Genomic DNA, 25,298 nt, shown 5'->3' on the forward strand with positions numbered 1-25,298 from the left:
CTGCCTGTCATTTGCACTCAGTAGAACCTCGCATAATTAGGCGCACGCAAAAATGTAATTAAAATAGTCCTACCGAGTTGTCTCGGTGTGGAGGGTGACCCTCCTACCAGGGACAACATTTCTTGGTATAAACAGAACTGCCAAGCATTAGTTAGAACATGGTTTTGCACGAAAACGAGTTTTGACAAAGAGGCGAATTGGACAGTTGAGTATAGGGTCTTGTCCAAGAACACAACACATGATCCCTGGACCCTGGTCAGGGCCGCCCCACCACATCCTTTACAATTCAGCTGAGTGGAGATGGATAATCATTTTAGCTTTTGAACAGGCTGCGGCCGGAAGGGTCTGACCTCGCTTGGAAGGGCCGAGGAGGACATGGCTGAAAGTGAAATGGCCGAGGGGGAATAGGGTGGGGGTTGGAGCGTCGGCGTCTCCCCTCCTCTCTCTTCTATCCTCTTTCCTCCAGCGTTCTCTTCGTCCTATCCTCGACTAGAGGGCCTGTTCAAAGGTTAACTCGCACATAATACTGACACATTCTTATAACATCTAGGTTATTTTGTGAATGTAATATGCGTTTCAAAGTTGAGATTATTCATAAGCAAAGTTGTAGTTTTAAAAAACTATTATGTTGTGTCTATGGGCAAGTGAAACACTCGGCTATTCATCAACTTAAAGTTGAAATTAGTGTAGGCTGCGTAGCAGGCGTTCATTTCCAAACCACCCCCTCCCCACCTCTCCCCCATTTTTCTCCTCATCCCAGGCGCGCTCGTTTGCTCGCTCTTGGACTGGAAAATGGAAAGGAAACGTCTGCTAGGCAGGCTAATAATAATGTGAAGGTAAATTACCCGTGGTAGCAAGATTGTAAAGCGGACGTTTCGAGTCGGTTAGCCCTTTTGTCTAGCCAATGAAGATCACCGACAGGTGAATAGCGATGAAACCTTATAATCAATGATGACCTAAAATGCATTTGCTGACAAAACCAATCCAAAAGGAGGTAAGTTAAATTTCGTGGAACCATGACGTTTTCTTCGAACTTGTTGGCGAGAACTGGACCCGTAGAGAAAAAATTTCCTGGCATTGTGACAACCAAATAAACAAACGAATATTTGCTACCTATACTTTGATATATCACTGAAACTGATATGACCCTGCTAAACATATTGTTATAATTTATTAATGACCATCGTGTTGGTATGTCCTGAGTGGTCGTAGCCAGGAAAAAATTATGACTTAGGCAAGGTCCATGAAAAAGTTATGACTGAGACCAAGAGACCGTGTAATAGATCAAACACGAGAAACGGTGTTTCATCGGGATATCCAAACACCGAGAAGAGAGTTGAAAATACGACGCGCAGCGAAGTATTTTTGACGAAATTCGAGGTGTTTGGATAGCCAATGGAACACTGTCTCGAGTGTTTGATATATCTTCTCAATCGAAACAAAAACTAAGGAGTAAACGGAGAAGTAAAATCATCAAAATCTATGCTAACTGAAGACCGGGTATCCAAACCGTCCTTCGCGGTTGTCAATTTCTTTGTTTTAACTTGAAGAATTATTTAATGAGTTTGAGAAGATCTAGATCACAGTCTATTGCTGAGGCAATGTCCACTGTCAAATCCTCTTTAGGTACTTAGGGTGTGTATGATTACTATAATCAACAAAAACGAAAAAAACGACGAGTGCCTCGATTTGCCTGTTACTGGTTACGGCCATGTCCTATTCACTTGGGAAGAAATTTTTGGGCTGGGTGTAAGGTCGTGATATCTTAACTCGGAGTTTTTTGCAGTCGATTTATTATGACTGTTGTTTGGCTAACAGGAAAAATTTTCTCATATTTGTAAATTTGAAATGTTAATATTAATTGAAGTATTAATATTTAATGACTAAATCTTTTAGCGACTCTTTACTCAGTTTCTCTTAATAGCAAAGAACACTACGATAGTTAAATTTATTCAGTGCCGTTTTTACTAACAAAAATACATTTTACCTGCTTCACTTTCATCGTGGGGTAGGCTTTTTAAAAGCGTGATATTCTGTGGGTACAAACGTTTAAATAAAAGTGAGATACGAAATCAGACATTACAACTGGCATTACGCTGACATGTTCACATGTAATGTATACGGCGCCTCTGACAGGCCTCGCAGACGAGACAAAGGGATTATGAGGATATAAAGGCCTGTAAGTAGATCATGAAGAAAGATAGGATTACATGTAATCATAGATTTGTGATAATAACTGTAACGCCGGTAATATGGGCTGTGGTAATTACAGAACACAAAGGCCAGCTTTCGACGTTAAAAGGAAAAGTCGATCAAAGGCAGGTGTTTGTGAGTGATAAAGTAAAGTTCACTTAAGTGTTAACAGTTTTTGAAACTATAAGTTCTCTACGCAGCCTTTGATTTTTTAAAAGCCGCCCTGGAAAGAGGTTTTTCTTTTGTTATGAGATTAAGGGAATGAAAGTGACATTAGGTGTTCGCTCACCTCACACACAAATGTGCCAATCTGACAATTCGACTGGGTAGCCGGCAATTAATGAAAGAAAAATGTTCTAACACGTCACTGTTGTCAAAACCTTGATTAGGAATTTTGGTATGATACAAAACAGAATAATAAAATGTTACTGCTGTTTTACAACTTGAACTCATTGGAGTAATTTTTTATTGATAAAAAACCGCCGTCCATTGAAAGCCTGTGACCAGCTGTACTGTCTAGTCTTAGACTCCTTGTTTCACTCGAATTAACTCCACTTTTTTCCTTAGCTTCTACCTCTTAAGAGTTTGATCATTTTGGTATGAAATGGGGTAGGTTTCGTGCACTGTATTCTTACATTGTGTGTTTTTATAAAAGCTAAGTAATTATTATCTTCTCCCGTTGCTTGCTTACGTAAAAGAAAACCAGTTTTTGGTAGACAAGGTCATGAATAATCTTAGAGGTCTGAAATGGGGTGTGGAAACTATCCGGACTATTTTGGTTTGAAATAAGGTAAGAGTTTCTAAAGTGAGCAGATTTATAAACCACATTTACAAACCTCAATTTCCTCTCGTTCAAAACAGACTGAGATAGTAAACTCAGAATATTAAAGCCAGTGTATATTGAAAAATTTGATATAAACAAGGGAAATTGTGAAAACCAGTTATAGAGCATGCACAGTAAATAACTATACCAAAGTACCGTAAACAGTACTTTACAGTTGAACCCCGCTATTCTGAACTCTATGGGGAAATGACAAATACAGTTTAACCTCGGTATTTCGAACTCTCAGGGGAAACGGAAAATAGTCAGAAATAGCGGGAGTTCGAAATAGCCGATAGTAAATGACTGCCGCACAAATTCAAAGGAAACGGTTTTGAGATAGGAAAAACGGGGAATTCGAAATAACTCTGAGTTCGAATTAGCAGGTTCGAAATAGCGGAAATTTGCGATGGTAAATGACTGAAAGACAAATCCAGGGGAAATAGTTTTGAGTTCGAATTAGCAGGGAAATAACAGAGTTGGAATTAGCGGGGTCCAGCTGCAGTTGTAAATATCAAGATGCATTGTACTCAAATGACTGATGGCCACCCTTGGCCCAGGTCATTGGTATTCCGGCGGTACTCTTGACAGTGCAGGCTAAGATACAAATTAGCTAACAGAAAAATGATCGAAAGATTCGAAAGAAGATTTGCTTAAGATTTTTTTTTTAGTCAGTGCCTCAAACCATTCGGGAAAAGAATTCCGAGTTCAGCCAAGAGGACTCGAACGTACCTGATCTCCTTACACCGTTTGCGCGCTTTACCACTGAGCTACAGTGGACTTGCTGGAACTAAGCGAAATAACTAGGGAATGAGAATTGCTTCTAGTGCGGCGTAAAAAGTCTTTATGACTGATGACGAACGAGATAGCATAGTGAACAGAAAGAACTGAATTTATATTGTGAAACCTTAGGCGAATTGCCTATAGCATTTTGGATAACTTTTGTCAGTTTCCAGTTTTCTTAGTTTTGCAATGAATACCCTGCAGCATTTACACAATGAGTTCTGGGGCTGATAGTGCTCCCGTATTCGGTCATTTCCAATGCGATATCACGGCATGTGCGACGTGGACAGCAAACCCTTTGCCAATAAGAGGAAAGATGTTTTCACAAATACCCTTCGAAGCTTTTGTTTTCCGTTTTGCCGATAATTATGAAATTTTGACCCGAAAAACATCTCGCTAGGAGGATAACCTTGACAATCGAAGTGCACAGCAGCAGAACATCACAGCCGATGACAATGAAATGAGTTGAGTGGGAGTTACTGAATAATGAATGCATCTTGCACCGAGTGAAACAATTTATTTTTAATCGTTGTACTCAATGGCAGAACATCAACCGTACGCCATTCATTCATGTTCTCGACCAAGGACTGCAGATTTGGCCTTCTAGGATGCCATTTTAAAGAAGAACTTTATTGAAGGATGAAAGTGTTGAGTGATCTGTTCCACAAGGTCGGTAATGTAGTAGGCGTATGCATGTTTTATAGATTGCGGTTAAATCGGACCTGATGAATAGCCTCTACAAGAAAGTACAAACATATTGATTAAGGGTCTGGAATATTCTTTTATTGCAGTAGTTCAAAGCCTTACCGATTTCAGCGAACAAACCAGAACTTAATGTTAATCTGCCGACTCTCATTTGTGTTTGTAATTTCGGATTCGGATCCAGCTGATAAATACGCTGGACTTTTTTTTTTTTTTTAACTGTAGACTCTCGTTTATATTTGTAATTTCGGATTCGGATCCAACTGATAAAAGTACGCTGGACTTTTGGGGTTAAAAAAAACCATCGTAACGCTGATGATGTGTGGTGATGCAACAAAATGTCGATGATTGACTAACTTTATCAACCTAACAAGAAATAACTTAGATTTATACCAAGATGAATCAAGTAGAAAATATCTTCGTTTCATTGACGTAGATTAATGTTTGCTTTTCATTCGCATAAAGGAAAGAAAATAGACTTCACGGCTCGTAGTTTATAACTTGAACTGATTTCTCTTATTCTACTCAGTCGTGTTTGTGATGTCTCCCTCCCCCTAAACGCATCAATCAATTCCAGCATCATTTTAATATTTAACGAGATGACAATATTCATGTCTTGAAAACTCATTTGTAAGTTTAGCATGCGATGCCAACGTAGTGCAAGGAGAACAACAGAGATTAGGTTTCAGAATACGCTGTAAATTCGGGACTTGTTTTGCGTCTGTCATTCAGAATGGTCATGTTGTGAGCTTTCATCGTCTCTCACCGTCAACACGACCTTTCTTTGGCCGTCACTAGTCGCTCTAACCATCTGTTATTGCGATTGTGGTGTCTATAAGTTTGAGGAGCGCCAACCATTTGTTATTCCAAGCCTCGGTTTCCAACTGAACTACTTTGAGAGAACCAAATGCCAGAGAAAAGAACTACGCTGTTGATGAAACAGGTTAGTATACAGGTGAATATATGAAAGATGCTGATTCTGTGATGATTTTTCTCTTTCATATCATTTCGATATTTTTTCTGTAATCATTGCTATTCAGTGATGTCATATCTCAAATCAATGTCAGAATTAACAAATAGATCGGTATAAGAAGGAAACTGCGTCCACACTAAAGAGAGAATTACAACACAGCAACAAAATTTCAATAGCGAATACTGAGAAATTAATTTCTCACGGAGCTGAATCCCTCACAGACAGCGACTTAACATGCCCACGCGTGCAAGACTCGATTTCAAATATATTTTGCTGCTGATAACCAAGTCGACCAAACCCAAGGTCAGGTTTGTCGCACGTACTGCGATTGTCTGTGACGACAGGTCGATGGTAGTAGCTAATTTTACACTTCTATCACGGTTAAGTTAGGAAAATCATGAAGAGATCTTCACAACAACAAATGCTTTCTAACTTGGTGACAAAACCAGCGTTAATGACTGAAAAACGTCAACTGACATTTATAATCTAAGATTCTAAGGATAACTTCTAACTGGAAATCGTGATTAATTTTTACGCTTGTTTTGAAATCACGTCTTCGCATTCAGTGCCGGTTTCTTTTGCAATTATTCAAAGAAGATTGGCAGGAAATTTGGCAAGGCGCATATCTGAGTACCCCGCTGGGCGTCCTTTCTGTCCTCGTGATCAATGACAGTTGTTTTGTCGTTTTATAAAACCCAGCTGATCAACACATTGACTTGACACTAGCAATAACGTCTTGAGATAAACGACTTCTCAAGATCCTTTTATCAGCTTTATAATACATTCTCTACGGAAACAAGTTAGATAAAAATTGTCAGGTTTATTTTTCATTTCTTTCGAGGATGTGTTAGGGCGATAATCCCAATTCAAACTCTAATTTATTTCGTTGTTTTGTTGCCAAGTTACCCATGCAATCTATTGAAAAACGACTTTGACGTTGAGTGAAACAAAATACTACACTTGTAATCCTCTCGTGATCATGATAAAGATGTGCTCAGTCAGTTTTTTTAAGTATCATATTTGAATTCTTAATAATTTTCTTTGTAAATGTTTGGAGTAGCGTATTTCAACGAAATCCCAGTTGAATCGATGGGTACTTTTATTTGCTCTGTACGAAAGGGCTCGGTGACATCTCCATGGAGCTCTCCATGGCGCTAGCTACAACCCTCAGGCTAGTTAAAGCCCCTCGACGTAAAGACAAAAAAGTGAGAATATTATCTCTATCAGGGTTATTTTGATCATGAGCTGAATGCTGTATGTCGCTCAGTAGAACTGTAATGTCACCTGCAAAGCCCAGTTGTTCGAAAGCCATTGACGCTATTTTGGAAATATTTCAATTCTTATGCCAATAAAAACATTTCTAGCGAATATCATATTTCCGCCCAAGTTTATTAAAAACCAATTAAGAGGAAAACGAAAATAGATATGCCAGTGAATACCAGTTTTTATATCATGCCACAGAAAATACATCCAATCAAAATACAGGAAAGTCGTTGCATATTTTTCGATATTACATCCAACATTCCCATCGTGCGCCGTGCGTATGTCGTATTGATGGTGTTACCCACTGTATTATCTATGTCATGGTATAAAATAGTTATTCAACGCTCTCTCGCGGTATACCATGGAATTTCCCACTTGTCACTTGTATTTTCTTGATATACACATGAGCCTAGAAAATACAAGTGACTGGTGAGATATTCCATGATATACCACACGAAAGCGTTGCATAAGTCTACAGTAGTATGTACTACAGTTTGAATATTCTGCTCATGCGCAGTAATGTAAGAACAAATTTCAAATTTCTTTCGTGTGTTCTGAAACGCCCAGAGTGTTTATAACCAGAGCAGCATTAAGTTAAATCCATTGTTAATACTTTTTCCTTATATTCACTGTCAGCAGTCAGTCAGACTATGTGCAACGTATTCAAAATGGCCGACGTGTGAAAGTAAAATACTACTTCTTCAGAAGGTCTTCACCATTGCGTAATATAAGAGGCCAATACAATTCTGTACTGTCGTTAGGCCTGCTGTGTCTTTAACATGCTATATTGCCTTTCAATGGACATTTTCCTTCAGGCTAGTACATATACGTTAATAACTGGAGTACTATATTAGCTTTATGGGCCATATTGTCTTGTTTGATCTGAGTTGAGCATCAAATGCCCAGTGACTATAAGATTTCGCTCTCTGGTAAATTTTTTACAACCTTAAAGTATAAATATATGAATGAAAGTCGTTTTCAGGTTGTGCATGTAGTTAAAGGTTGCCACGATTAAAAACACTTAACACTTCAGTTCTCTTGATAGTCTTGATTACTATTTCAAGGAATCAACGTCTGCTGAATTTCCAAGTAGTAAAGTGACGAGGATAAAGAAAATTGTTAACAAGGAGATAGTGTATTGACGAATCAACCACGTTTCACAACCACCATTAAGAGAAATGTATGACATTCAGCAAGAGAATTCATGTTTCGAGTTTGCAAGGGAATGAAAGGGTTAAACCGAGATCTCTACATGAAGTATCATGTCAGGTAACAGTACAATATTAGGATTGCGTGAAGCAAGTGGTTTTTTGTGGTCTACACTTCTATTGACCATAGTAATGAGGTCATAGTTTTAAACATATTACGACGTTATTTTTATGGTCTGGAAGAGTACAGACCATGGGAAATATGGTCCACTTGTTGTAGGACTGATCAGTGACGAAATTGCGCTTGCGCACAGCAGCTTGTAAGGATGAATTACGCATCAAAGATCCCGATCAACATTTCAAAACTTTTTGGTTTTGGTTTATTTCTGAAAGTTACAGCTAATGTCATTTTTATGGTTTCATCGACCAGAGCTCTTGTGAAACTTTTCCTTTGAAAAAAAAAAAACACACACAACCAATTTTAATGTAACCTCAAATCGTCATCAAATCACAGTAGAACCCTGCCTTACGACCACCTTGTCTGCACAGTCATCTCTCCCCTTCTTCTACCCCCGGTCTCCATCTCTGGCCAATACGAAACCTTGGGCCAGGAATTAACTTTGAGTTTCTTGACATAAAAGTGCAAGCAACACCACGTTTTAAGCTACTCATGCTAAAAAATATATATATATTTATGGATGGTAGAATTTTTGAGAGAATTTGCGTTGTTTGCAGAGAAAATGTTCAAAATTTATGTTGACAAGGGAAACAATTTTCTATTCTCACTCAGCAATTAGTTACGAGGTTTCAGCAAATGTCTATCCATGCTGTTACCACGCAGATTTTCGTTGTATAATTAATGTACGTTTAATATTTCATTTGCTGTTGGCTTTGTCCAACTTGTCACGATCCTTTCACCAAAGTAAAATCCACTTCAAAAAAACAATCGTCTTGACACGGAACGATAACATTTCACGAAAAAAATGTTTTTGAATGAATTACGCTATATTCTTCTTTAGATATTGTAGCCAACATGTTACTTTGTTATTCAAAATTAAAACTTGATTTAATTCCAGCAGCTTTAATTATTTACTTTCATTATCCTGACAAATAGTTTACACTTCTTTTGTAAAGAATAAAAAAAGACATTTTCAATAGTAGAAAAAAACCTCGCCTTCGGGTCGGACTTAATGAGTGCCAAAAGCGTCGTTATATTAAATAACCAGCTTGCTTTCTGACGTTTTTTATTCTTTTCAATGCGGTGATTACTATCAGAAAAGGGCGTCATCATTTTGAATTTTTTCTTTGCCTTGAAACTTTAAGGCTAGGGGTATTTTTTTGGACAACAGCGAGCGATGGTAACTTTTTCTTTTCAATTTACGTGCTGTTTGCAAAAGAATATTGTTAGTTATTTTATTATTTTTTGGTGATTGTATAAGATGTCAGCGTGCTCTCCAAATAACTAAGCAACTGGGAACAGTGTCGGAAGAACTAGCTGCATGGAACTGCTGAAAAATCATCAAAGCGCCCACTTCTTTTAAAAGTGGCTTGTGCTAATCGAGAATTCTCTGTAACAGCTACATTTCCACCACTGTGTTTTATGAAACACAACAGATTTCTGCTAAAGAATTAGAAATTTTGGCTCAAAAATTCTGTAATACTTCCGTCGGTTGCTCTGAGAGAAAGTCCATATTTTATCAACAATCACATTACATTCACTAACAGGTTTTGTTCTTTCCCTTTAGTTTCAATTTGGGGATACTACTATTAAGAAATGGTCACAAAAAGCCGGTAAATCAACAAACAAAGTTATTAAAGTGGTGTTTTTCTATTCATATAGAAAAGTGTTCCTCGCGGAACAGAAAAAGCGCTAATGCCAAAAATGAAAACTTCAGTTTATATCCTTTGAAAAAAAGACCTGGCAAATTTGCTTTTCCGGACAAACAACATGGAAAACGCGATTAATATGTCCCTTGCTACTGTAAACTGTGAGAAGTTCGGCATCCAGCAACTTACAAGGTTGATGTGCATTAGGCGATGAGAGTGGTGAAAAAAAAAAAGCGGTGAAATTGATTGAAATAATCGAATATTCTCTCTGTCCTTGATGAATAGTGTTTTTTACAATTGTTTTCTTCGGGGATGAAACATAATAAAGAGCGGCAGGTGACTGCATGGTCTAGGAGAGAAAGTCTTGATTTATGCAAAGCGTTTTTCTTTACGTGATAATGAATAATTTCATATTTATTACGGCAGATATTACGAAATTAATTAGATCCACTCGCGTCATACTCGTCTTAGGACCGTCGGCCTTCGGTCATCCTTCCTCTCTACATTTCCGTTGTCGGTCATTCATGTTGCAAACAGACATGTCTGATGTCTTAACTGTTCGAGCGAGCATGATCAAGAGAGCTTTGTGGAAATATTTTGGGCTAGAAAGTCAAACAAGATCCGCCGCCTCTTTCTGACTGCAACTCGATTCCAACCCTGTCATGAATTACCATAAAGACAAACACAAAAGGGAAACCCTCGAAAAGGTACGTTTGTTGACAGGCATTTACAGCTACCCACACCTAATTTACCGAAATAAGAACTTATTTTAAAAAAAAAAAAATTCTGCGGACATTCGGATACGTTTAAATTGTGTTTGATATTTACACCTGGACACGCTTGGGCCTGGCAGTAGACATCGGGGATGCTATATATTTTTCTCTCTTGGACGTAAAAACAAGGCTGTAAGGGACTTGAATGGTAGCCAGTGCCATTATTTTCGTGGTTCGCGAGGCTATAGAAAAGTTGATCGGATTCAGCACCGGAAATTTGTTTTGCTTGTGTTTGTTACATTTGTAAATGACCACGTGTCTCGAGATCTCGCTTACTTAGAGTGAGATATTGAAAGATGGTAACAGATACTTAAATCAACAGAGAGGTGTACAAGAAATTCTGTAATCCTCGTCTTCAATTTTCGATGTTTTCAGTAAACGTCCTGCAATTAATTTGAAGCGACCCGTCGATTTCAACTGATACTTCAGGAAATAAATTAAAGAATGGTTTTCGGTCTCTCATAAAGGCTTCAAAACAAACACTATTATTTGTTAGACAAATACGTAAGGTATTGCGGAGATGCGGAAAGTTTCCACTCTTTGATGTTTCCAACAAAATTATAAACTAATTCTACAGTTTTTAGGCCGTATTTAAGAGATCATGAAAGAAACAAAGGGGAATATTTACCGTCAACTGCTAAACCCGGGCAGGCATTAACGAACGAATTATGTAAATCGCTGTTTAAGATGTGCTTCACAGCCATAGATGATAACTGAAGTATTTTCCAATAAGAAAATCTCTTCATTCGATAATGTTTTAATGTTTCCTGGTATTTTCCGACAACGGAGCAGTATTCTCTTCTGTTTTTTATTAAGTCTAAAATCATTGTGTACATGACTCATGCAAGACAGTTATAAGGAAAGAGGCAAGTTTCATAGCCAGATTTGATTTCTTTCTTTCTTTCTTTTTTTGGTTGGCATCACATGAATGGAATTTTGACTTTGATGCCTGCGAAAATTTCGTATCTGTTTACCTATCATCTCATTCGGTAGAATGTAAACCAATAAAAGTTTGAAATCGTCAGTTGAGAAATGATGTGTACAAAGTTAAACGTTGCGAGGGAACCGTGAAGCCGACAATACATTTAAGGATATTGAGATAAAATATCAAGCATAATTTAAAATTCACTTTTTTTATCTTTACAGAATCTTGCAAAATGAAATAAAAATGAAAAAGCTTTTATTAAAAAAATGAAATGCCTGGCATTCTTAGCAGAATGGAACGAAAATTCTTGCCGTTTGCCGTAGGCACTTAGTCCTCCAATGTCTTCTTCCTAAGCGCAAGACATTCTGAATTGTCACCACTAAGTGACGTTGCCCTGACAACGTTTCCAATCATCGGCAGAAAGGTGCTACAGAATAACATGTCCTTTAAAGAAAGATTGACAGCTTTAAGATATCCCGTTTGTGAACACTACATAATGAATTTTCCAATGGAATGGGAAGGACGAGAATCAATGCTCTGATACCGACTCCAGATTATCTTGACAAACCCGCTCGATACTTTAATCCCGCAGCGCGCAGTTTTGTTCAAAAGTTGATCAGTCGTTCTTCTTGTTATGATTATTATTGCTACTTTCCATGCACACAAAGACGCATGGCTGTAATATTGGCTTTAGAAAGAAAAATATATTGACATTTATGTTAATAATTCAGTTTAGAGAAATTACAACCACGCCGCTAACCGTAACTGAAAATCAGAGTTTCTTTTGAAAAAAAACATTTGAAGTTTGCGGGCAGGTTTCTCCACGAACAACATGCCCCTATTAACGACAAAAATAACCCATTCTTGTTTTTGAGGTACATACTCACTGTGCCTGCGATAACACCTTCCCTATAGCCGCATTATCACATAATCCAAAACCCCGGAAGGACCCTAAACATTTGACCAATTATCATGTTCAACAGATCTTTGAGCAGAAAAAACTTGTCAACTGGCGCAAACTGAACGAATCATTAGCTAATGCTCTTTATTTTACAGCGTGGGGCTTAGAATATGCCCAAATCATATAATCCAGCTTCAGTGGGATGTAAAGTTTTTCAGGTAAATAAAATTGTCGCCCTATTCCAGAAGTCACGACGTGACAAAACTAAACAAAACACAAAGTTTCATTATCGGCTGTTGTCACTTCTGGTACCATGTTATGATTCATGGCAAGTTGGGTTAGTCTACCTGAACTTTACAGAAGAAACGACCCGTGAAAATAACGAAATTAAAATCCACCAGACATTGGGGCATATTTACGGGGAAAATAACAATTGATTTTTGTTTCAGCGCGCACAATGGCAATCAAGTTATGCATGGCCCCGGCACGCGACAAGTTTGAAGATCACGGAAGAAGTGTACTAACTAGTCGCTCGAGGCAATGCCTCGAGCAAATCTTACGCTTCTTTCGTGCTCTCCAGTCCAAACTTGCCGCGTGAACCAGAAGTAGTTAGTCGCTGATTCGTTGGTTCGATTAACGTTTTGTACGGTGGAGCCCAGCTTGGTAGAAACAGTTGAAAGTTTTGTTCTGCATAGGAACCACATTGTATACTGGAAAGGGCTAGTAAGGTTTCCAATTGGAGCACTTCAACCTAAAGTAATCAACCAAAACTAATGTAGGTTTAGTGGGTTGGTAGCACTAAAAGTAACGTAACACGACCAAAGTGTGAAAAATGTTATTTAACACCGACAGTCAAACATAACGGAGGGTGAAACTGTAATCACAAACTTTGAGCACTACCTTGCAGATAACAAAGGCGACAAGATTTTTTTTAATTATTTGCCATCTTTCCAGTTTCTTCAAGGTACTATACATTTGTTCTCGCTTTCCGATCGGTAAATTTTAAAGTCTTCCGATCCCCGGAAATTTGTTTCGATAACCAGCAAAGATTGTGCACTTAAAAAGCGGCGTTAAGTAGAGTTACAGCCCGGCTCACGTTCATGTATATGATTTGTCAGGTGATTCTCGTAGAACACCTCCAGTTTTCAAGGGCAAAATTATAACAACCTTCTAAAAGCCCAACCAAGAGGGGAGTGTGGAGCTAGATCCCGTTTTAATTTAGGGAGAATACTGAGTAAAATAGTCATGCAAAGTTGAGTCCTTTATCTTTCACGTTTGGTGACTACAAAATCACATTTCATGTCAACTTAGAAACCTAATTTTTTTCCCGGTCAATAATTTCAGAAAAACGTAGCTACTTAGCAGATCACGTTTCGCAAATAAGAAAACAGTCACATTTCGAGTCTAGAAAGTAAAAACAGTTCTGAACTGGGAAAACGAGAAACTAAAATTACCCGCATTGTTGGGAACATGAGAGTCTTTTAAAAGAACCAACAACGGGTTGACGGGAATACCTTATATCCCTCCTCCCTTCAATTTAGTGTGTCATTAGAATGAAGGCAGTTTTTTTTAACTGCGTTCGACTGAAGCATATCCTGTGTTTTTGCAACTGCTTTAGAATCAATAAGACATGGAGTGATGGATTCTTTGATATTCTTTTGTCAACCTGATACGCTTTTAGAAAAATGCCTCATTGCAATCAACAAAGACTTATTGACTTGGCGAGCATCTGTGCGTTCGACTGAAGCATGTCATGTGTCTTTGCAACAGCTTTAGAATCATTATGACATGGAATGACATACATTCTTTGATATTCTTTTACCAACCTGATACGCTTGTGGAAAAAAGCGTCATTGCAATTGCCAAAGGGTTATCGACTTGGCGAGAATCTATGTGAGTAAATAAGCCAACGAAACGCCCCTAGCGGAAAAAGCAGCTCTAAACTGTAGTATAATGACATGAGTGACGCATTCTTTGATATTCTTTTGCCAACCTGATACACTTATGGAAAAAAGCGTCATTGCAGTCACCAAGAATTATCGACTTGGCGAGAATCTATGGTTTAGAATCTATCGAGTAAATTACTCAACGAAACACTCCTAGCAGAAAAGGCAACTCTAAACTGCGGTGTAATTTTAATTTTGTTTTCCCCTGCAGAGATTTCCTCGCTGTCCCGATATGTGGCCGAGAAAACCGCTGCTTGTTTATCCCACTTTGGGATAATAATATCTGTACGGTGAGCAGGAATTATACCTGCTCACAGCATGGTATTTTTCTAAGTCATTATTTTTCACATTAAGCCTACTCGGTATTCGAAATTTATTTCACAACAGTAAAATCCGCAATGCAGACTAGCAAACCTTTTGATATCAGGACTGATCCATGTAGATAATTCATCATATCTTTCGCCACAGATAGAAACCGTCCCGTTTAATCATTCATCGGGATATTGCTTAGAAATGAATGGGAAAATAGAGAAAAAAATCATGAAATAACTTTACTTGTACAATACGATCTACTAACATTTTTCTTCCAAGTTAAGTCAAGATGGTTCCAACAACCAATTTCGTGTTCGTGCTAGGACTGACTTGTTTACAAAACTTCTCTTCGGCTGGTGCTGATAACGCCAACAAATCCGATTGGTTCAATACCATTTAATGATGCGTTCTTTGGTATCTTATATATTAAAACCCGTCTTCTCGAATTTAGAAATCTAACAAAGGATCCGCTCATTTTTGCGGTTTCATCTCTGCAAAACGTTTGATTGCTTAAGCCTTAGAGAATTTTCCTCAGGGTATTCTCTTGTCCTTGAACGGCTAGGTAAAGACATTCTTTCTCAGTAAATTGTATCTCAAGTAAGCCACTACTCTACCCAGATTTTGCGCTCTGTTCCAATCTGCTGTGAGGAGTTTCTTGTTTTCTATCAAGTTTATGTGCAGTTGAAAGACGGGTAATAAGTTAAATGGTAGTCGCAACAGTTTTCTGCGTCGCCAACTAACGTCAGCTTTGCCACAAGAAGTGTCATGAAAAGTAAACAGGTCCATTATCTCATGCCCAGACGTAAAATAATTGCCAAGAGTGAAAAGAAATGACAAACACGTACAAAGTACCTGCTAAAAGGCAGTCGTGACTGAGCAGGTATTTTAATACTTGGAAATTATGTGGTTTTGCCACCCGACTTTCCGTCCGAGTGGTTTAGTTCATCAGCCAATTTTTGCCGCAGTGAAGGGAAGTTCTGAGAGAATTTAAGATTGTAGGGTTTTTTCTCTACTTCTCGGAAGAATGGATCGCATGAAGAGTGTAAGATTGTTGGTGCTGGTTTGCTATGTAAATTTTTGTACTTTGTTCGGGATTAATCGTCCTCTAAAAGCGATTAAATTTTAACAGCAGCGTACTTCAGACAGTTGAGTGACAAGTGCTCGGAACAAACATCCTGCAGTAAAATGTTTGTGTATGTTTAAATAGACTGTTTTCCTCTTTGTTCTTCTTGTGGCCTTCAGGTGATGTTTTCGTGTACGCTACCTCCCTGTTCACCGACCAGAAAGCAATCGAAAATAGCAAAAGAAAGGGAAAGAAAGAAGTCGGTGCAAAAAGGCAAGGATCGCTACAACATTGTTAAAGGCCTAGCAGAGGGCATCGATGGAATTTCATTTGAAAGTCTCCTTAAAAGACGGCATTACTTGCGAGTGAGAAATAACTACCTTATTTTGGAGCCCTTCGACGATTCAGAAGACTACAGTAAGTGTTCAAAGCACGAGTGTGTGTTGTTGTTTGCCATGTAAAAACTGCATTTTCATCACCGCAACATGCTCATATTTTTAACTTAAGTCCTCAACGCTAGTTCTCTCGCTTAAGGCTGCTAACGTTGGCTAGAACTAAAAAGTACTTTTTATTCAGATTAAATTTCTGACTAATGGGCAGCAACTTAACAAGTCCAAATATTTGCTGCCAAGGTAAATACAGAACAAAATTGTAAGGATGCTGTACTTAAAATGGGGATATCATACTGTGCAACGCGCCAAGCTTTGCTCAAAATCTTGGATTTATAAAAATGTCGTAGACCTTCTTTCTCTTTTTATAAATTCTCCTTCACCAGCCTGACATAAGAACTGGACTCCTTTCCTAAATCAATCATCCAAGTCAATAGCCAGCGCCGTTCGTAGTGGCATAAAAGGGCATCCCTGTTTATGCAAATGGCAGCTGTGAGGAAAATAAATGTGCCATTAGTGTCGTGCTGACAGTTCAAAAATTTTAGCCGTTTGTCAAAAATGTTAGTTTTGAATCACAACTTGTCACAGAAAAGTTTGAGTTGTTTTAGCTGGATATTCCCGATTCCAATGACAAGAAACCAGACCTGGAGGATATTGGGGAGCCGGTACATGCTAATGAATTAAGAACGCTTTAAGTACTAGCCGATGCCGATGATTTATTTGCGAAGCAAACTATCAAACAAAATGCACAAAAGAAATATTGCTTTTTTAAATGCTATATTGTGAATTTTAAATGGGGCCTCTATTGGCATTGCTCGATTTAGATAAAAGAAAGTGATTCTGAAGGTTTACTTCTTTCGAAACCGTCCTTGAGATATAAAATTGATAGAATTTAATTTATCCTCACTACAAAGAAAGAGGCTGGATCCACAGTAGACATTTGAAGGGAGCCCTGGAAAGGCAATGCAAGCACTGTAGCATCATTCAAACTTTGCTTGTTTTCAGTGTGTTGATTTTTTGGCGCCCTAATAGCTGTGTGACCAGCCCCCGAGCCCCTATCTTCTAACCCCGTCTTTCTAAAACCCTCACCCATACCTTTTTCCTCTTTCTAAAATTAGCCTCTCTGATAAGCCTTCCCCTTTTCTAACCCTGGCTGACTGTTTGTGATCAGAGATCACTATCAGTTATGTCGAAATGGAAGTACCTTTCGTTAAAATTCTCCTACTTTTAATTTATTATCATCGAATTTTCAAGTGCAGTAAGTCTATTTCCACTTCCCCTGTGACTGAAAATAGTAAGACGGAGTTCTTCAACAATAATATTACGGCTCATTACAGAAGCCCCTTTCTTTAAGTCCGATTGCAAGACTTGTTATTCGCTGTATTATGCTTGAAGTTATTTTTACGCTTCCATATGTTGCTGCTAGCACTCGTGCAAAGGGCCACTATTAACTGGAGCGCTCACATGAATATGGAAACATTACGGGGAATACTGAATCGTCTCAAAACACATTTAGAAAAGCAACTCCTTCTTTGGGACTGTAAATCGACGCCAGTGATTTTTATTTCCTTACAAAAGTCTCTTTATTTGCATGACAACGGCAACTTGCTGTTTTCTGGTATACTTGTGAAGCACGTCAAAGCCTCGTGACAGCATAAGATGACAAAATGAAAATACGACTTTTCGAATTTTAATGCTATCAACTTTCCAGATCATTCACTCTTCTCTGCCTGTTGACTATCGATAGATGAAATGTGGGGTGTAAAATGTGACAATTGAAAGCATAACGTACGAGTTCTAAAAATTCATCCTATGTTTTTATTATCATCATCATCACCCCAAAAACCCATTCAAGTGCGCTCGATTACATATTTATTTTGTCCATGAATTCTTAATTTGGATAGTTTCCAAAATAACAAGTAATTTGGGCCAAATTACGTGCGAAATATAATTAACGGGTGATACAAACACCTTCTTGGCCAATCTGGAAATAGTTGAATTGAAAATCATAGTTTGACCGCCAAACTGGACTCAGTTAGCCGCCTCGTCCAATTTTTGCAGTCCTCGGAATTTTTTCATTCATTTTTTTCCAAATTGCATGTTAGATGTAGTCCTATTCTCACATGTTTAATGCATACAACGTTACCATTGAGCAATTAAAGGAGAACCCACCTTACGGCCACTCCTTTAAAACGGCCACTTTATCCTGGCCTGAATAAAAGCTCAGTCAACCATTTCCTTGTTTAATGAGCCCCGTTAAAACGGCCAGATGTTTGTGACCCGTTGGTGAACGGATTAACGGGGTTTCACTGTAGAACGCTAATTCTTCTAGAGTGTTCCTCTCCACCGACTGTGTTTATCTACTTTCGATGGAAATATTCTTACGCAATCATTAGCATGATACACAATAAAAGCACTCGTACATTTGTCTCTAATTTCGTTTCAGGAAAAGAAAGCACGTTTCTTCCCTTGCAAGACATGTGGTACGATGGATACTTTGCTTTCGAATCACTGTTAAATCCAGCGCATTTTATTCGTCGTCTTGGAGAGAAGCTACGCCTGCAGAAGTATGAGAACTCGTACTTTTTCAAAGAAGACTCAAGCTTCAAGTTAACAAGGAAACGATGCATAGGTTAGTGGAGTCGGATTTCTCTTCTGCTGTAGGAAATGAAGTCCTGATACGCTTTTATGATTCTCAAGGTTTTTTTAAAATGTTCTCATTTTTCTTACCCTTTTCGCGACTTAAACCTAAGTTACATGCAAACCCTTGTACGTGTATGAGCTTGGACCTAACGAGCAAATCTTGACCAAAAAACACAATTAAAGAATTTGTTACAAATTGAGTGAACAAACCCGAACACAGCACTTATAAAACAAAACAAAAGTGACATTTTACAAGGTTATAAATTATCAGGTTTTAAACTCACTATGTAAGACTTGATGTTTATAAGACTTAGACGAGACAACTGCTAACCGAAGTAAAATTCTTTCAAAAAGCACGTATAATTAGTCCTTCTGAATTATTAAAGGTAACAAAATGTAAGCTTTCGTGGACGCTACAAGTGAAAAAAGGGTCAATGTTTAAAATAAGGCGAGGACTTTGTTCAACCCAGCCGCTTAAAGGGTTACACTTCTGTTAAAGGTTTAGCACCTGAATTTGGCTGTATGTGAGAAATCTGGAATCGTTAATGTTTACTTGCGGATGTCATTAACACCTGTTATTCCGTGGCTTCGTTAGGATTAGGAAAATTAGACCGCATGCTAAAGTAAAAGGTTTATATGAGGTTTTAGCTGCAGGGTGCTAAACGTTCTGACCTCACCTGAGCTCCATGCGTTGAAAATTTGTCTTGCCAAGTCCACTTTAACCTAGAAAATGAAGAAAAAACAATCAGTATGTGAGGATTTTGCAAACATGCTGCAAATCACAACAACAGAGAGAATAACAGCCGCAGCCGCGCCAGGTAATTTGGCGGGAAAACATATTTCCCGGTCGCGGAGACTGAGGAAGAAAAGAGTGAGCGCCCGGGTGAAATGTTTTCCCTCAGTGCGACTATTCAGTAGCTCTCTTGTTTTTGATTTCTTCTTTGAGTTTTTTTGAGGGGGGCAAATAATCTTTCAGTTAATAATTTCCCTGACATTTCAGCATGTGTAAAAGTGGGTTCGCGAGTCTGGGCAAGAGCAGAGAAAGGGTGCTTCCTCCACGGTATCGTGACAGCAATGGACGACGAAATTCACGTGCTGCTTGATAATGGCAAGAAAATAAAACACAAGAAAGAGAACCCGGAATGCGTAGCAGCGGACGCCATACCTCACGTCGTAGAGGTGGAAATTGGAACGAGGGTGTTAGCTAAGTGGTACAATCGCTTGGACACTTACTACCCTGGGACGGTTGTCGCAGGTCGACGAGGTTTCTTTGACATCCGATTTGATGACGGTGATAAAGGTTGCAATGAGCTTAGGGAGTTAAGAATTCTTAGCCGAACAGGACCAGAAGAAGGTACGTTTAGCTACGTATAGTGCCTAGAACAGCTTCCATTCTATAAGTTTCATGACTAAACGCTGCAACAAAAATTAACTGGCCGAAAATACTCGTGTGTTGATAGCCTCTTTCAGGTTCTCGGTTAGTTGAGAAGCAACTGAACGGCTTGAAGAGGCTAGTGTGGTAGTGTAGTAAAGAAATCACTGAGGACTCAAGGCCCCCAACTCTCCCCTCCCTTAAAAAGAAAACATAAACGCTATTTATTACAACAGCTCAGGTACAGCTACAGCTATTTAGTCAGTGGCGGATCCCGACCTTGACCTTTTTGCTTGCCCTGCCGGCTTTTCTTCCTTATCCGATTTTTTTAACCCAAAATAAGAGGGGGATCCGGGACCCCCGGGCCTCTCTCCTAGATCCGCCACTGTTGGATGTTGCCAGAAACAATATTGGTTTGTTTTTGGACCTGTTTGGTTGGCAAGTCTGAAACAAGCCAAAAGCAAAACCAAATCAGAAAAGGACTACTTTCCAAAGTCACTGGAAAGTTGCTCAAGACCGTACCACGTTGAATATTACCTCTTTGTCCTCCACTTAGCTGGACATTCTCTCCCTCCTTGGTCATCACTGGATGGGATTCCTCGCATTGAAGGGGGCTTGTGCATCGACTACGCTGACATCATAACAGCAGGTCCCAGCCTGCTCAACCAGGAAATAAAAGACAAATTAACGATAGACAATGAAATTATTTCTCCGCGTGATTCGCCCGTGGAACTCGTATCCAGTCCGCTGGAACACGAGGACACGGCCGAGCTGGCTGATCCCGATGAACACTTGGAAGATCATGTGGAAAATCACTGTCAAAACGAACACAATAACAACCGAAACGACAATGTTTTTGGCTTTGAAAACAATTACCATTTCCTCACGCCGGACATTTACGAAGTGGCGCCGAGAAATCCGAGTCAGGTCAGCGGAAGCTCAAGCGATAGTGGATACCATGGCAACAACCACAATCGACAAAGGAAAATGGGTGTGTGGAGGGCGTCCAATTGTGAGTGCATGCTTTAGTGACGTGTACATTGCGTAAGGATAGAATGTGATGCACCGAAGAAAAATAATTCTAAATTTGATTGACTCCTCTTAGCTTCTGCTTACATAGAAGTGAACAAGTCAAGCTCGGACTTTCCGTAACTTGCCATACCTTGGTCAACCTTGTTCCCGGGATCTTTCTTCTTTCCGCCCCCTGGAGCGAGAGAAGATAAGAGACCCTGGGAACGACATTGTGCCTTCGTGCTAATCTCTTTCTAATCTATCACAAATCGATTATGAGATAATGTAACTCTAGTTAACCTCTAAAGCCTCAAATTAAATTTGTTATAGTCTCAATTCGATCATTCCGGCAAAACTTTCTTCACCGATAACCGAATTCTCCGAAATAGTGCTATGGCACCCAGTAATTAATGAGAATCTGTGTTTTGATATCGGGATTTGAAGGGTTAATCAGTAGCAAATAAAGCTGATAAGGTAGTTAGGTACAGATATGAATTACTGGTGCTACGTGATAGGTTGGACAGTAAAAAAAGATGTGGTATTTGAAAATTTTAAATTCTTATCTCCTTTTCTTCTCTATTTTGCAAGTTAAAGCTCTTAATATGGTTTGCTGTTGATTTTTTTCTTGATTTATATGACAATTCTGTTGTTCTCTGCAAATTTTTCGTGGTTATTACACTATGATCACTAGTATGCACTTCGCCCTTTCCAACTCTCGCTTCTCCTACTCATTCTAACTGTCCTTCTGCTCTCGTCTTTTCTATTTCCCGTTCTCCAGCTCAACACAACGTGTTCCGCTGTGGGAATAAGCCCCAGCTCCTCTCTCCCTTGAGCTATCTCTCGCACCTGCACGTCCCAGGCCTTTCCGATATCTCCGATGTAAAGCGTAACCTTAGTGAGTTGAGTGTCACTTCCAGTGTTGACAGCGGTTTTAAAGGCAGCGGTCATTCCTTCCGTCTACGGGATAGGTCTCCGGTCAGATGTAAGTGTAAACAAATGACCATGCACAAGCACGGCACGTGACGTGATCCATTCATCACGTGATAGCACCTGATACTGATTTCCAATCCAAAGCTACTACAAACAGGACTTACGAACTTTTCAAACGAACTTTTTATTCTCGAAAAAATGCACTTGCAACCTGTTTTACGTTCTGTTACGGTTCTCTTCTTCTCTTACTGACCTTAGACCTTGGTAATAGCAAAGAACTTTGCAAATTGAGTTGCAAAATGAACTGATTTCATCTTTTCCTGCAGCCCCGTTAATGATTTCCGTACATGCATACTTTCACATCATGTTATCACTTAGTTCCCTGACATTAACTTATAACAAGTTAAAATTTCAATCAAATAGCATGCTAGATATAACTGTTATAGATAGCCGAGTTAATGTATAACGGGTAAATGTTTCACTGTTGGGAAACCTATTCTGTGCTTATTTAGACCTGGAAACACGTTCCATTTTCAGAAGAATCTAGCGGCGATTTTCAGCTCCTGATTACGAAAGATGATACTTCATACGTTCATATTCTATGACCAAATCATGTCAAACGTGCCTCACGCAATCGTGCTAATAATGAAATCCAACCACAAAAGTAAACTCTCTGTTAAATCATAACCTTACTCTGATGTCATTTTCTCCAGGCCCTGGCAGAGCAGTGCCCGTGTCCAAAGTCCAAGAGCATACGTGGAAAAGCGAACAAAAACACGAAACCGAGGCAGAGATACCAAAAATTCAGAGCACAGAGGATCTGAATGGGGAACTAGCCATCGGACCTATAGGTAAGTGAAGAATGCTCTCTAATAAGTTATGCGCCAGCAAGAATAGTTGCGATAGGCGTAGTGGCCTCGTGGTTAGTGCGCTCGTCTCCGGATCGAGCGGTCCGGGTTCGAGCCCTGGCCGGGGATTTCGTGTTGTTTTTGGGCAGGACACTTTACTCTCACAGTGCTTCCCTCCACCCAGGTGTCTAAATGGGTTCCGGCGAACTTAATGCTGGGGGTAACCTCCTTTAACGACAAGGGGGAGATGCGGAAAATCAAACATCATATATGACCCTCAAATCTACCAACATGACCTACATGATGGAATAAAAAAAAAAGTAAAAAAGAAAATGATACGTGGGGGAAACTAAACCTGCACTTCGCGAGCGATTCACAGAACACCGACAAGCCACAAACAAACGCCAGTTCCCTCTATAAGATGCCCCTGCGGGGAATCATGGGAGTTGTATTCAACACAGCTACCATGATTCCTTGCAGGCACGTCTCATAAAGAGAATAGGCTTTTCTAGTCACGCTAATATACAGAAGCAGTACCAACGCATCATAACCTGTCCCATTCCTCATTGTCACTTATTGTGTTTATTTTTAAGGTCTGGAAACAGTTATTTGACTCTGATCGCTCACAAGATAAGAAAGAGGCCACCCCAGACACAGATGCCGATAGTAGCAACATCATGTCAAGTTTCGTTTACTCGATAAAGAGGTATTCTAGCAACCTCGACTTCGATTACAATTTCTGAACCAAACCATCACTGTTTTCACAGCAATTCCGTTAGGAACCATGGAAACAATAAAATACTACATGTCTACAAGAAATGAATAGTCTTTGAAGAAAGACTTAAAATTCGTGCAGATTTAAACTCTGTTGTTGTTAAACTTGTTCAATATTCTGAAAAACATGAAATGCTGAACAGCACAGACACACAAATAATATATTTTTCAAAAGAAGACGAGAAAAGTGTTTCACTTCAGGCGGGGTGCTTAATCAAGATGAGCTGTTGGAATTTTGTAATGGTACTTTCCCTAATTGAAAAAGCGACTGCAAAACTAGAAGAAGGCATGTCAATAATGGCCATCAACCTTAAGTATAGCACAGTTTTCAACAACGCAAACTGGAATACGCAAAACTAAAATACTTATTAGCATTACGTCGTTAAATGGAGCCAGATGTTCCGGCGGGGAAGAACCACAAGGAATGAGTCAGCAAGTGTGGTGTGATTCTTCGTTACTAGTATTAAAAAAAGACTGTACAGCCAAACTCAGCACAAAATAATTTTCTTGTTACATAACTAACTAAAACATTCAAACTATACATTTCTTAAATAAATCAGGGAATAATATTTATCTAACATAATTATATGACTGGCAAAATTACTTCATTGTAATTGGCTGACGGCTGGCCAATTTATCGTGAATTTTTAATTTGTACATCAGTGCAAATAAACGCGAGTGCGTTCGTAATTTTCTCAGTAATATAATAAATGTTATAATCCTACGAAGGCTCAAGCAATTAAGGATTTACAATACTCGTGATATTTGAAAAGTTTTTTCAGATAACTCTTGCCTAAATGTTCGTGCCATTGCGAGAGAATTTTCAAATATTACTCGTAGTGCAAATCCTTAATTGCTAGCGCATTCCTACGATTACCTATACCAATGAAAACTGCCTAGTTTTCATTATGGCTAAATGCTAATACAAACTCAAACCTGCTGCAAAAGTAAATAAACAAGCATGCCAAATAAAGTCAGATAAACACTTGGAACCATATTATAAATATGTCCTGTGTATAAACAAATAAATAAACAACAGACAATAAATCAAGTTTCGTAATAAGTGGTAAAATTCTTGCGCGTTGTAGTTTGGTCGGGAGCTATTAGGAGTATAGATTGAACTGAGGTACGTTGCAAGGCAATTTTTGGTAGGATAGGGTAAAATAGCGTGTTGTAGGGTGGGGTAGGGCAATGTTGGGTAGGGTAGCGCAGCGTAGAGTAGAGTCCAGTCCAGTGCAGTGCAGTGCAGTGCAGTCCAGTCCAGTCCAGTTGAGTCGTGTCCAGTCGGGTCCAGTAGAGTCGATTCCAGTAGAGTAACGTAGCGTAGAGTAGAGCAGAGCAGAGCAGGGCAGAGCAGAGCAGAGCAGAGCAGAGCAGAGCAGAGCAGAGCAGAGCAGAGCAGAGTAGAGTAGAGTAGTGTAGAGTAGAGTAGAGTAGAGTAAAGTATGAGTAGAGTAGAGTAGAGTAGAGCAAAGCAGAGCAGTGCAGAGTAGAGTAGAGTAGTGTAGTGTAGTGTAGAGCAGAGTAGAGTAGAGTAGAGTAGAGTAGAGTAGAGTAGAGTAGAATAGTGTAGAGTACAGTACCGTAGCGTAGCGTAGAGTAGTGTAGCGTAGAGTAGCGTAGCGTAGAGCAGAGTAGAGTAGAGTAGAGTAGAGTAGAGTAGAGTAGCGTAGAGTAGTGTAGCGTAGCGTAGAGTAGAGTA

At 39.1% G+C, this 25,298-nt stretch overlaps 1 protein-coding gene across 7 annotated transcripts; it reads left to right on the plus strand.

Moving 5' to 3' along the window:
* Positions 1-94: 94 nt before the first annotated feature.
* LOC110067683 (uncharacterized) lies at positions 95-24,659 on the plus strand. 7 transcript variants are annotated; one of them, XM_089278843.1, is made up of 8 exons: positions 95-2,802; positions 15,809-16,046; positions 18,465-18,650; positions 19,662-20,015; positions 20,590-21,045; positions 21,823-22,026; positions 22,688-22,825; positions 23,416-24,659. In XM_089278843.1, exons 2-8 carry the CDS (start codon positions 15,812-15,814, stop codon positions 23,433-23,435), a joined length of 1,593 nt encoding a protein of 530 aa, XP_089134969.1. In that variant the 5' UTR covers positions 95-2,802; positions 15,809-15,811; the 3' UTR covers positions 23,436-24,659. The 7 variants fall into 7 exon arrangements, with proteins under 7 accessions (XP_089134969.1, XP_089134970.1, XP_020630704.1 ...); XM_089278844.1 differs by lacking the exon at positions 95-2,802 and adding an exon at positions 2,865-2,983; XM_020775045.2 differs by lacking the exon at positions 95-2,802 and adding an exon at positions 5,101-5,441.
* The last annotated feature ends 639 nt before the right edge of the window (positions 24,660-25,298 follow it).

Source organism: Orbicella faveolata, unplaced genomic scaffold (assembly GCF_042242905.1).
Source record: "Orbicella faveolata isolate gen_17 unplaced genomic scaffold, um_ofav_v1 contig_47, whole genome shotgun sequence".
Lineage (NCBI taxonomy): Eukaryota > Metazoa > Cnidaria > Anthozoa > Scleractinia > Merulinidae > Orbicella > Orbicella faveolata.